Consider the following 14,412-nt stretch of genomic DNA (forward strand, 5'->3'; position numbering starts at 1 on the left):
ACAATCCTGTTTTGGGTTATGCTGAATTTTCTTTTCAGTTCAGTTACTAGAGTCTGTATTGAGGTTTGTGGTGTGTCACTTCCATGTATTAGAATTGTATTATTCAACCGTATTAAGATGAGAACAGTTTTTCATTCATTCATGCTCCTTTAAATTGGTCAAAATATGTCAGACTGTAAAACGTATTTATCTTTTGATAATAAAGAATATAACTAAAAACAAACAATTTCATCTCTTGATCTGTAGGATCTATTAAAGAATAATATATATATATTATTATAAAGAATTATAATTTTCTTTTTTTTTTTTTTAACTCTTTATTTTTTTTTACATTTCTAGCCTTTTGAGTTAAGGGCAGTGTTTCTCATTCCTGGTCGTGGCTCCCTTTGCCCTACACATTTAGGGTGTAATTACACTAGGCAATCTGTACTGTGCCTGGGCAGGAGTTCCTGCCAAAGGCCAGTTTGTTTGACTACTATGATTGCTCCGAACCATACCTGAGTGTGGTGGAGTGCACCTTACCTGTGCTCACTTTAAATGGTGGGTCGAAGCAGGTTTCAGTTGGAAACGTGTGCCCGGCTCTGCATCTGGGCACATGTGTGATTGGTTCCTTTTGTAACGTTGTGCTTTCACTAATAGTGTTACTTCCCTTTCTATTAGTATAACGATATCTAATGCCTGATAAAGCAGACTGTGAGAAGACTGGAACATAAATAAAAATCTTGCTTATGGATAAAAATTTATTTATAAAGGTTGCTTGTTTGAAGGAACTAATGTTTGGTGAAAAGCCACACGTCCATAAAAAAACTGTGTTAGTTTCCATTAAAAATAATAATAAGCAGCAAAGGCAGAGGTGTTTCTGAAACTATACGCAGCATGAAATTGTGCAGTTGAACCACAATTTGGAAAAAGTTTTTTGTGTGTGCAAAAAAAACATAATAGTGCCCAATGTAAGTACACCCTTAGTGCTAAATTAATCAGGAGTGAGTTTCCCAAATATTTCTTGGCACTAAGATGATCCTTAGATGGTCGAGCGAGCTTCACAATAAGCACTTTCTCTTCATGTTAAGATGTTCTTAATGCTAAGATGCTTTTAGAAAACTCTCCCCTACTTATTAACAAGACTTTTTCAGAGCAAGGTTTGTTAAAGCAGAGAAAGCTATTATTGAGAAACGTTGGTTTAAGGAATGTGGTCTCTAACAATTGATTTTCAAAACTGTCAATTGATATTGTTGGTTATATTGTTGGTTGCGTAATTTTCTGTCTGCGTCATCCATAAAGTCTAACACTTGTTGCTTGAGTCTGTAATGGATCATCTCACCCATACTGAGTGTTCTTGCAGGCTACTGCGGTGCCGATATCAAAGCACTTTGTACAGAGGCTGCGCTGGCAGCATTGCGGCGGCGCTATCCTCAGATCTACGGCAGCAGCCAGCGCTACAAACTGGATGTGGGTTCCATCGAACTCGGGCCACAGGACTTTGGCCGCGCCCTGCGTTCCATCGTACCTGCGGCTCAGAGAGCCCTGGCCCCGCCGGGACGAGCGCTGTCCTGCGCGCTGCAGCCCCTCCTGGAGCGATCCCTGGCCCACGCACTCGACTGCCTGCTTCGAGTCTTCCCCCACGCACAGCTCCAACACAAGGAACATGTACACGGTAAACACTCCTTTACAAGCAGTGAAAGCAGTGATTTTTCAACTTTACAAGAACACCTCACTTTCACAAAAAATGTATTTGAAAGAGTTTTTAAGTGATAGACCAACACAAAGTACCACATAATACCACAAAATAACGTAGTGCTGTGCGATATGACGATAAATATCGTGCTACTTACCTTCGATCGTCCCTATCATTTCTACAGTAATTTCATCAATTATTCATGCAAATATACAAAGTAGGCTACGATGAAATGTATTGGCGTGTTCACTTTGCATAAACTCGGTGGATATAAGTGATAATAAAGTAATCTTTTCAAAAAAAGCTTCATAATGTGGTGCTTTACGTTATTTGACGGACACGTGCGGACATGCCGGTTTGCGACATGACGTTTGGAGAAGTTTAAAGCAAGGTTTGGTTATAAAAACAAATCCCAAGCTTTAAGCACCCCAAGGAGCAATGTTCAGTTCGTCATCCAAAAATGGAAAAAGTATTCTACAGCTGCAAACTTACCAAAACATGGCTGTCCAGCAATAAGTCGTGCAAAAATCTAGCAAGAAGACATTGAAGGAAAGAAGTGTTGTTTACAGTTTGCCACAAGCTATGTAGGGCAAGAAACAGGTGAAAGAAGGTGCTGTGGTCAAACTTTTTGGCCTAAATGCACAGCGCTATATGAGGAGGAAAAGTAACACGGCTCATCACCCAGAAAATACGGTCCCCACCATGAAACATGGTAATAATAATAATAATAATAAATTTTATTTGTAGTGCACTTTACATTTGGACACAAATCTCAATAGCATCATGCTGTGGTGATGCTTTTCTTCATCAGGGACAGGGAAGCTGGTCAGACATGATGGAAAGATGGATGGAGATGCAGGGCAATTGTGGTAAAAAACCTGTTAACACTGGAAAGGAGATTCACCTTCCAGCAAGACAATGACCCTAAACATACAGCCAGAGCTACAGTGGAATGATTTAGATCAAAGAATATTTATGTATTAGAATGATCCAGTCAAAGTCCTGACTTTAATCTCATTGATCTTCTGTGGCAAGACATGAAAATTACTGTTCACAAATTCTTGATCCAGCTTGGCTGAGCTTGAGCTGTTTTGCAAAAATGAATCTGCAAAAATCTCAGTCTCTTAAATCTAGATGCAGAAATCTGGTAGGGACTTATCCCAAAAGACTTGCAGCTGTGATTGCAGCGAATGGTGGCTAAGTGTTGATATAAGGGGAATAAATACTTTTGCATGTCACAATTTTTATTTGTTTATAATTTTTTGTTTTTTTTTATTTCACTTTACAATTATGTTGTACTTTGTGTTGGTCTATCACCTAAAAACCCATTAAAATAAGAAGAAAGAAAAAGAAGTATGTATACTTGCAAACACTCTAATTAGAACCTTTCATCACCTAGCAGGTAAAAACGGGACGTTTTAGAAATATGGCTCCATTTACATCTTTAGGATCGTGCAGAGCAAGCGGATTGGTCAAGGCCAAAAAAACTCTTTCGCTGTATTATACTGATTTTTGTTGTGATCAAAGGATTATGTGAGCTGGAACAGAGTTAAACCACTAATGTTATGCCTCAAGTGGCTACTGCTTTTATAAAACTGTGCCAAATAACATCATATAAACAGTAGAAATACTACACAATCTAATAACATAAAATAATTCAGTTTATCCATGTAATGGTTTTTAACAGCTTATTTAATGGTTTGTGGGAGTATTTTTAATCAAGGCTTATAACATGGCTCAGCAATTCAGATCTGTTACATGATGAATATAACTACCTGAGAGGACCAGAGTCCACAGTAATTTTGTCCACTGGGATCACAGGAAACATGTTTAAAAAAACAATAACATTAGACTCTTACTTTAATTTGTTAAGACAGTAGTTAGATGAGATTGCGAAGTTAGTGTTACGTTTAAAATTTCATTTTGCTCTTCAGGTGGTTGCTGATAATGAAGCATAACATGTCTTTTAATTTAGAGAAGACGCTGTGGTGCTTCATCCCATCGCTGTCCATTCACAGTCCATTTCCAGGAGCTCTCCAAACCTAGTCACGCTGGCTAGTTTCAGTAGATTACACAGAGTGATTTAATTCCTGCACCATATTTCTGCAGGGAATACATCTCCCATTCCTTTTAATGACTTCAATTTGCTGGACTGCTCTCTTCGTCTCGAATAACTCATAGACTGACTTATAGCTCTAATAAGCCAGGAGTGTTTTTCTCTGAAGCAATTACTCCAGAACATTTCTTCAGTAACGCTAGTTTAAAGGGGGAACTTTTAAATAGGTTGTGTCAAACTTGTGAACGTAGCATACGTCTTAATAGAAATGTCCCAAAGTACGTACTGTACTTTCCAATTAGACTAATGTTTTCAATTTTCTCTGCTCAGATTTGTACTGCTCTAGTTTTAATGTGCATATCAGTTTCTGCCCGATCCAGCTGTTCCAGCTGCAGAGTGCGTTTAGTAAACGTCAGTTTTGGTTTCTCCTGTGTTCATTTCATAGACACTGACAATCAGCTGCTTGAGGAGGACTCTTACAGTGAGGGTGAGGACAGGGCTGGTACTCAGTCCATTTATGATGCTAATCCAGGATCCCCAAAGAAATCAGACTCCTCCACAGCATATAAACCCTTTCTACATTTTACCACGTGAGTTATGGCCTCCTCTGACATTCCTCTCATAGTGAACTGACTATATATATTTCTGTCTATCTCTGTTTTGCACCAGTGCCGTTCTCTTACAGCTAATAAGGTTTGTCATGACTGAGAAGTTTGTTCATAGAGAGCATTAACGTTGTTGATAAAAGTGTTATGCTGTAACCCTATGGGTCTGGGATATGGATATCATTTATGTTGTGTCATTGGTTTTCACATAAAATGAACATTATTAAGGCAGTATGTAGTCTGCTTCAATTGGCAGTTATGTTTAAAGTATTAATTTATGAAGTATAGAATTTTTAGCTATTGCATTAAAGTTATAATAACAATACAACAAAGCTTGTTATGTTTTGGGTGGAATTTACCTGTTTATACGTTTTAAAATAATGGAAAATACTTGTAAATATTTGTAGAATATGGAGATTTTCTGTTAGAATTAATTAGTGTTATGTAACATTTAAATTATGCATATACTGCTTGGGTTAGTTTGAATCAGCAAGGTTTAGCCTAAAACAGTTTTTTTTAATATTCCTGTCAAAATAAAAACACTGTCTCAATGTGTAAGACACACACACACACACGTTTTTCTTTAGCGAGTATCAAATATTGTACTCAAGACTGGTATCTGTTTTTTTTTCCATTTAAACATTGAGGTATGATTGGCAGAAAATAAAAAAAGATTCTGTGCAGTTCTTCCACCGTGCATCTGTACTCTCTGAGGTTAAAAGGTTGAGCCATATCAGCAGAAGAATGTAAGCCCTGTAGGCTCTGGAACAGATAGAGGTTTAGTTTAAATAGTTGCAATGTGAAGAGAATCATAAAATATATTCATAATTATAAACTGTCAAATGACTGTCAAATGTACTACAGCCACCAGCTCAACAAGAGATATTCATTATACAAATGGGGGAAGAAATGAATGATGGCAAGTAAAACAAAACATTTTTGTTATTTATGAAAGGGGTTGTAATTGTTACTGCATCAAATGTGTATTAAAGTAAATGTTAATCAAGCTGAATATAATGTTTCTACAGAATAAATAATGCTTAATTACATTTAGAGTTAGTTAAACATGCAAAGCACAAACCAATTGCTGTTTAATATTGTTTTACTGATCAATACTTTTAGGTTACTGTTGTCAGCACATCTTTATAAGATGATTATCTTCCCATCTCTCATATGTTGGCAACATTATAAAGTGTTAATGTTCTATACAAATGGCAGTAGTATAATTCCAGCATGAATTAAATCAGTAGTAAATCAATGTGCAACGATGAATAATTAGATTAACCTCTTTTCTTTCTAATGTGAACTCTTTTGCTGCCCTCTATTGGCCGTTTACAGTGTAACAGTTTAAAACGAGCAAACGTTTTCCCTATTTATATTGATTTGTTTTGATGTTAACCTTTTCTCAAGTGACTAACTAGACTGTGTTTAATCTCTAATGAAAAAGCAACTTTTTCATTACACGTTAGCGGGTACCGTCCCCCTAGACACAGATGAAATGATTTTGATTCTAATAAGAAGTTTGTGACCTTTAGAGGTTGATATATTGTTTTTAATTAAAATGCACTGAAAACAGTGTTATTTTGCTGGTATTTGTGTAGATCTTTGAATATGTTTAGCTTTTGTTTATTTTCCTGAAGCTGAACAGCACCAGTATATGACATTTGGCTGTTTGTTCTTTCTCATGTAATCTATTTTTATTTAAGAGTCTTAACGTATGCAAATGCTTTCAGATAAGGTGCTATAAAACAGTTTTATTTAAATGTATTCCCTCCTTTAGTTTTTAAGAAGTTTTTTTTCCTGAAACATTGTATTGAACATTTAGTTTATATCAAATTTATTTTCTCCTCTTTTTAAGAAGCTTTTTTCTGAAACATTGTATTGAAATTTTATTTTCTTTTACATTGTATTTTGTATGAATTTGAGATATTCAGGCATCATTTACAGTAGAGTGTATTCTAAAGCTGGGGGAAAGAAGTGTATCCCAATAAATGACCATCCTTACTGCCCAATGATTATCACAGAAAGGAAACTGCCTACATTTGAGTTTAGAGGTTGAATGTCTGGGATCAGCCACAGTGTAGCTCCTGACTCTCTGATGCCGTTTTATGTGTTTTTTTAAATCAGGTCTGCCTACCAGCAGCCCACCTCATACCGGCCGCGGCTGCTTCTGACAGGGCCTCAGGGTTCAGGCCAGAGCACGCACCTGGCTCCTGCCCTGCTGCATCACCTTGACAAGTTCACTGTGCACCGGCTCGACCTGCCCACCCTCTACTCAGTCAGTGCCAAGACCCCGGAGGAGTCCTGCGCTCAGGTAGACTCACACACACTCTCCTCCTGCACTTGTTCTGTGTTTTTCAGGTTAAACTGTAATGTGTATTTATATGGAAGCTGTTTTTATCATCCCTGTGTGAACTGACATCTTTTTTTTTTCTTTCCTGGCAGCGATACAGAACGATGTGCTTTAATATTTTATTCAATATGTCTGTTCTGTATGTTGAGTATGTTTCAATAAGACTTAATTAGGTTGCTGCTTTGTAAATGTCACTGTTTGTAAAATGCCAGTGTATTGAACAAGATCAAGAGGAACTCTTGTCACCCCACCATTTGCTGATATACGGTGGAACTAAATGTTCCTGCAGGCAATTGGGACTAGATTCATAAAGAGCAATAGAGCTCACATAATTTAATGTTTTTGCTTATTTTAGTTCGTTGATTCATCTAAAGCCAGGCGGACACTGTGCGATTGTAGCCCGATTTTAAGCCCGATCTGGTCGGATGCAACTGAATTTCATGATCGGGCCGAATTTTCGCTTGATCGTGCGTCGTTTGTCGTGCAGTGTGAGAGGGGAAGCGATGTCCGATTAATTGCCCATACGAGCTGCGAATGGGCAGTCGGACGCGACCAGGGATTTCTGACATGCCAGAAATTTTGGTCGCTTGTCTCACAGTGTGAGCTGTTTTGCGGGCCGATTTCTTAACGTCACGACCTGTTTTCCCAAAAATCTGCACAATAACTATAAATTATTATTAGTCATATTTATTTCTGTCAGTTATAAGGATTTATATTTATGTTCGGTACACAGACTTATCGCTTAATATAGCAGACACAGGCATTCTGCTGTTTAAGAATTTCAACAGATGCTTATTCTCAGTCAATAGCTGGAGTTTTTGAAAAGATAAATAAAAAAAGAAAATAACTTTGACAAACATAAATTTATTTTATTTCACTTTGCTATTATATCTGAAAAATAAAGCACATTGTCAGCGTCTGGTGATGCCCATCAATTATATAAAACGTAAAACATGCACAGAAATATAAAGCTATATTTTATAATTCCTTTCTTTTCGCCAGGGCAAATTTATTAAAATTCTAAATATATTAATTTATTAATTAAAATCTCGTCCAGTGCTCCAGAATATTAGCCACGCAAAGCCAGCTTAGCGCAGCGCGTGGCATTGCGCGCAGAATAACCTCTGTCTTCTAAAATAAACGTTTTAATAAATAAGGTCGGAGAAGTGTAGTAAAATTAATGCTATTAAACTTACTAAAGCTAATAAATGTATTGATAATTAATCAAGATAAATCGGACAAAATGCGCTGCGCCTCTCTCTCGCTCTCTTTCGCAGCGCGGAGCTGAATTCAGCGCGAGGCTACAGATAATATAAAACTCAGTTCAGTTGAATAAAAATAAGTACGGGCCTGTAAGTACAAGCAAAGGACCTGTAAGTAAATATTGTCAAATATAAAGAATAGTTTGAGGTTTTGGTGAGCTGTTTTCATGATTTGAAACTGAAACTAACTGAAACTTTGATTATTCTGCAGCAAGCCTGGGTTATTTTAAACAAATTTTTAATGAGTTTATATTTTATATTTTTTATTTATTCATTTTAATTATTTTTCTTCTTCTATTAATCAAATCATTAAATATATATCTTCATAAGATATACATGTTTTACCTTTTATGTCAATTTTTATGATCTTTTTAAAAGGTCCTATTTTTCCTTTTTTACGTATATATTATATACGTATATATATATTTTATTCGTCTATAATAAATGTCAGTTTTTATTTCTATTTTTTATATATTTTTTAATCCCTTTTAAACTGTTAATGCTCAGCGGCACTGTAAATGAGGGTCCCTACCCAGTGTGAATAACCGATTGCTTGTTTAATATTCAGTGTTGCAAAACCAGTTTTTACATAAACAATAAACAGAATAAAAAATAAAATTATTTTATTTTATTTAAGCTGCTGGTGTTTCTTTCGCAGCCTGACGCGCAGTCATTTTTCTATGCGCTCTCCTTCTGTAAAACGGACAACCCGTAGAGTCCACGTCGCCTCAGCCACCTGCGAGTCCATGTACGTCTCTTCCGTGGACTTTCAGCGCACAACAGGGCACAAATAAGCAAAGCTAAGCGCTTTCTTTTGCAAGGCGCCTACGGGCTGCGTTTAGACATGCAGTGTAAGCTCCCCCGTCGCAGCAGGTCATTCGGACCGTACAGTGTGTGCAGATGAATCGCAGGCGTTGTTCATACACGACAAACGATTCAAACGTGCAGTGTGAGCTCTCCAGAACGCAACCGATTACAAAAATCGCACAGTGTCCGCCTGGCTTAAGGCTGCAACTGATGAGTATTTTGATTATCAATTAATCTGTTGATTATTTCAATTTTGATCAAACAAAAATTAATCGAAAAAAAAGGGAATATTATATTACTTTATTTAAATGATTTTTTACGAACAGTCTGATATACTTACCTCTGAACGCCTAAAGAGCTAGTGCTTAGCGCGGTTAGTGGCTAATGTTAATACTGCTCCAGCCTTGGTGCTTGAGAGACTTTACTGAAACTCCCTTATAAAGCTGCATTTCAATACCTGACTGGTAGAATTCATACTGTCTTTTTTTTTGGAAAATTAAAAGATTTTATGCATGCCTCATGGTGTGAATAATAAGGTAATATGTATTTTATATTTTTAATGAGATTTCGGAGAACTAATGTTGTAATTGTAGAAGGAGCACACAACCTACCTTTATTAAAAATATTAGTGTTTATATGAAAAATTATCCCGAGATTTACATACATTTTATTATTATTTTTTTTTAACAATTATTTAGTAACACAACAACAGTGTGCATAATGTTAAAATACACTCACTTACACTTAAGAGTCAGAAAAGAACTTTAAAAGGCTTTAAATGTATTATTAAAAAAATCTTTGGATTGATTTTCTTTTACTCTGAATGTAACTGCCGCTGGATTTAAGTTGAAACGGAAAACTCACTAAATGGGGGGGGTACCAAAGATCGTAGCCCCTATGTAAATCCAACTAATCAATTTCTGAATTACCAACTATTTTAATAATAAATTTAATCGATTAATTTTGCAGGCCTAGATTAATCATAACTTATTGATTTTGATCAACTAAGGTAATACACCTACATGTAAACAGTTGATAAACAATAACAGCAACAACAAATGATCACACACTGGCAAGGGGAAGTAGCATCAGTAAAATTCAAAAATCTTAATTAAGACATAACAGATGACAATATATATATATATATATATATCTTATTTTATAAGATTATTATGAATGAGCCTGCATACTGCCTTAGTGTAATTTCTGCTGAACGTCACAGTAAATCCAGTAAATCTGGTGGTGCTTATAATGGATCTGGCCCCAAGTCAGCTTAATGCAGCATTGCTATATTTTGTCGTAGGAGTTACTGAAATACTGAAATACTGAAAATGTTCTCTTTGATCCTGTATCACTGACTGAGAATCAGCCTGTAGTTTAACATGCCTTTGTTACTGAAAGGACTGTGTCTCTCTCTGTTTGTGACACTTCAGGTGTTTCGGGAGGCGCAGCGGAGCATGCCCAGTGTTGTCTACATGCCCCACATTAGTGACTGGTGGGAGGCCATCAGTGACACAGTGAAGAGCACCTTCCTCACGCTTTTACAGGACGTTCCCTCCTTTACTCCACTCCTCATCCTCGCCACAGCAGAGAGCAGATACCAGCAGCTACCAGAGGAGGTGAGGAAGCTTAATCTTATTGCTTTCCTGCCAGAGTTCCCATTTTGCCAGATTTTAAAGCAGTGCCTTAAGGTGTTGTCCCAGAACAGATAAGTCTTAAAATAGGATATTTCTGCAAACTGAATAATGGGTTTTAGTGTGTGTATGTGGTTCATACAGAGCCCTGAGCATTTTGCTTAAGCCACGGCTGCACAGTATAGCTTGAAATGATTGCCAAAATTTGTTGTTTTGGTTTTATATATTTTGTGACACATTACACATATGAAGTGTCTGAAAATATGCCACATTTAAAAAGAATTACAAATAAAGACTTACAAATAAGACTATATGCTTCTATAGAAATATGCCTGAGATTCTAATTGTAGGCTGTAGTCAAATTACAGAGTAATCTGTAACATGTAATATTTGTGTAATGTTTTATAGTAAGTATCTGAATATTTACGTGTTTTACCTTACTGTTCTTCATGAGAAAATAAAAGAGTAGGCGGTTGCAGAGGAGTGGTCTGCCCTCAATGTGGGCCTGCTTACCGTATTTAGTGTTTTATTATCGTCATGAGGCATAAAAAAAAACAATAAAGATGCTTTTTTTTTTTCTTTGGTTATTTAAATGTATAGTTCTCTGCATGCGCACCTTTAATAGAAAGCCAAGTTTAAAACAATGTTTGATGACGTGTATAACAGTTCATTTCTTTATTGGAGGTAAAATCATAATTTGTCATAATTTAGACATATTTTGACAAGGGCTGCAGCTATCAAATTAGGGCTGCACGATATTGAAAAAGATTACATTGCAATGTGTTTTTTCTCATACATATAATAATAAATTTAAATGCCCTTTTAACGTAAATAAGAGCGTTGTTCTATGATTAAAAGCGTGATTCCGGCTGTAACTTGAAATATCTGCAAAACTGTGGACTGAGGTGCACAGCTTTCCACACGTGTGTTTACAGGCACATGCACAACCATGTGGAGGCCATGCTCTTCACCATGTTTACTCCTGCTCCCGCTCCCACCTTTCCCTCGTGCTCCTCCTCCCCCTCGCGCTTCTCAGGCAACAGCAGCCTGTCACTCACACAGACTCAGAGACTGCGCTGTGTATCTACTGCTTGTGTCAAGAATCAAAACATTGCAACATGATGTGTTTGATTTAATTTCCTTAGATGACATCACACGTCATGCGATGTGAATATTGCGAATGCGCACATCACAATGACTATGCTTAAACGATATATCGTGCAGCCCTAAATCGAATATTTTAGTAATCAAGTATTCTACTGAAAATTTCTTAGATTTTTCGAGCAATCAGATAAAAATATTTTTACCTTAAAGAGTAAAAATAAATGCACGAGAAAATAAGACAAATCAAGATAAATGACTAGTTGGTTTCTTTTTTAGATAACAGTTTTATTTTAAAAAAATCGTGCCCAGCAACAAACTTTAACAAATAGTGTTGTCACAATACCAAAATGATAACTTGGAGGCTGGAAGACATTTGAACTTACTTAAATTTTAATTAAATTCAAAGTTTAAATTAAATTGAAACTTACTTTAAAATCTGCTGATATTTTGTGAAATATTATGTGATCTGCGTGGTGTTTAGGCATTTTGAGGAACCTACACGATGGGTTGAGTGTTGTCAACTCACTGAGTAAAACGGGTGAAGTTTTTTTTTATATGCAATGGATTAATCACCGATTCTCACCGGAGAGCGATGATGCTGCAGTTTTTAAAAACGATAGAATTTCTTTCTAGGCTTTTCTAACCATATACAGTATATGGTTTATGCTGATGTGTTGAGGAATTCTTGAGTTATTAGGATAAGATGACTGTAAGGTGCAATTTTTTTGTCCAACTCTGCGCCTTTGTAAGCATGTTGTGCCACATTAAAAGTAGCCTGTATGATCTGCCGTGCTTTGAGCTTTACAATTAAATAAACGATTCCTAAAGGCAGAGAAAAGTCCTCAAGCAATTGTTTCACCTCTAATTTTGACATTTCATTAACCTGTGACTTACATTCTAACAATGGTTGCACTAGTTTATAAATGGCAGTGGATCCTTGTATCTGACGAGGATACTAACTTTTTTAATACCTTAAAAACAATATTTTTGACTTGGAGTGTTTATAACATTTATTTAGGAGACTTTTTTGATAATGTGAATATTTTGTGCTATTATTTACTGTTATGCTATTTTAGACAAAAGCACAGTGTGCTACCGAAGGATTTAACAACAAAATAACTATTTTAACCTGTAATTTACTGCAGTAGGAGAAAAATGCCGCTCCAGCCAAGCATGTCTTGCCCTTCACTGCTGGAATCTCATACTGAGAGAACATAAAATGAGAGAAATGTGTTTTTAGACCTTGCATTGACTTGACTTCATCTGCGCTACTGGACAGGATAGCTGTGATTCACAAAGGTAATTGATCAGCTGTGACTGTGAGTTCGTAGAACACCTTCAGTTGAGCTCAGTTGAAATAGTTACATTTAAAGCTGCACAATTGCTCTGATTTTAAGATTTCTGCAATATTCATTTCTTTAATAAAAAGGGCTTAAACTTGACTGTATTGCGTAAAGCACCAGAGTGCAGTGTATTACATTTTATGTACTGCTACCTGATTCTGGGACCAGCCAAAAACAGGATTTCTGGACTGCTGGTTTTTCATTAGTATTAGGAGCAACTTGGGTTCATTTTCAGCAGATTATTTTTTATATAATGGATTTGAGTTTTTGATCTGTCTCACACCTCACTTCTTTTTTGTTAAGCAAGAATATACTTTTTTTCTGGCTACAGAAAAAAAGAAAGGAAACCCATGTAAACATTTTAGCTCCAAGAAATGTGTTAGTTATTTGTGGGAAAAAGTTCTCTGTTATGAATTGCTAACTGCACATGCACAGTAACCACATTATACACAACTTGTATAAAACAGCAGCAAATCCGATTTATAAATGAGAAAATGTTTTCCCACAATGCTGTTTGCTCTTAATGAGTAAATCTGAAGGTGCTTGTTTGAATCAGACAGAATGGTAGACTGGTATGATTGCTTACAATGTGACAACTGGCAGACTTGACTGGTACAGGAAGAAAAAAACATATTTAAGAACCTTTTTTTATGTGAATTGAGTATAATTCAGCATTTTAAATGTAGCAAAGTTATTCAGCCATTCTCTCAGCATATTATACATTTCTGTTATTTTAGTGTAGTACTGTAACACTGTACTTCCATATCATAATTAGACTTGCTTTACTGTTTTTATTTTGTGCTTTCCTATGTCGACCTGGTAAAGATGTATTCCCTATTTGAACTTTAGTTCCACTTAAGATTTCTACCTCTTTCTGTAAAGGAAGTTTTTACTTGCTACTGTCATCTGATGTCCTGCTGGACCTTAATTACTGTACAGATGCTTTGTGGCAGTGCCTTACAATGCTCTGCACTTGAGTGTAGAGCATTTTTTTCTACGTTTTTCTTCGTCTAATTTGTAATACGCCAAAAAATGTATGTTTGTTAAGCAGGTATCAGGAATGTCTCTAAACTATTTTTTATTACTTTATCCTTTTTTTATTATTATTATTTCTGATTTTATCCTGTTTTTTTATTTCGATTTTTCTGACCAATCGTTCCACCCATTCAGCAGTTAGTCAGCTGTAAATCCCCCATGACTATTGAAGCCACAACTCAAGGAGGTTAAAGACTAGCACTTGCCTTCTCCGATACATATAAAGCCAGTCACTGCCTTTTTTCAAACTGCTGCTGATGCAGCATTGCTAAGTAGCATCACAGCACACTCTCGGAGGAAAGCGCAGCGACTCGGTTTAGATACATCAGCTCACAGACGCCTTGTGCTGAGTGACATCGCCCTTTGAAGTGATGTGGGCAGAGAGCGCCATCTAGGGTTGTCACGATACCAAAATTTTGACTTCGATACCGATACCAACTGTAGTATCACGATTCTCGATACCAAAACGATACTTGGAAGAAAAAAAAACAATAAAAATATCTGAACATAAAATGTTTATTTTTGACTGAACTGGATT

General features: G+C 36.2%; 1 protein-coding gene across 2 annotated transcripts in view; it reads left to right on the top strand.

The window, feature by feature from the left end:
• atad2b (ATPase family AAA domain containing 2B) overlaps window positions 1–14,412 on the top strand; it is a 112,899-nt gene that overhangs the window by 15,187 nt on the left and 83,300 nt on the right. For both annotated transcript variants that reach the window (XM_022686643.2, XM_022686646.2), the window contains exons 16-19: window positions 1,343–1,654; window positions 4,177–4,321; window positions 6,464–6,650; window positions 10,192–10,377. In XM_022686643.2, the coding sequence (XP_022542364.2) occupies window positions 1,343–1,654; window positions 4,177–4,321; window positions 6,464–6,650; window positions 10,192–10,377 (830 nt within the window). The remainder of the gene's footprint in view (window positions 1–1,342; window positions 1,655–4,176; window positions 4,322–6,463; window positions 6,651–10,191; window positions 10,378–14,412) is intronic.

This window comes from Astyanax mexicanus, chromosome 1 (assembly GCF_023375975.1).
Source record: "Astyanax mexicanus isolate ESR-SI-001 chromosome 1, AstMex3_surface, whole genome shotgun sequence".
In the NCBI taxonomy this organism is placed as follows: domain Eukaryota; kingdom Metazoa; phylum Chordata; class Actinopteri; order Characiformes; family Acestrorhamphidae; genus Astyanax; species Astyanax mexicanus.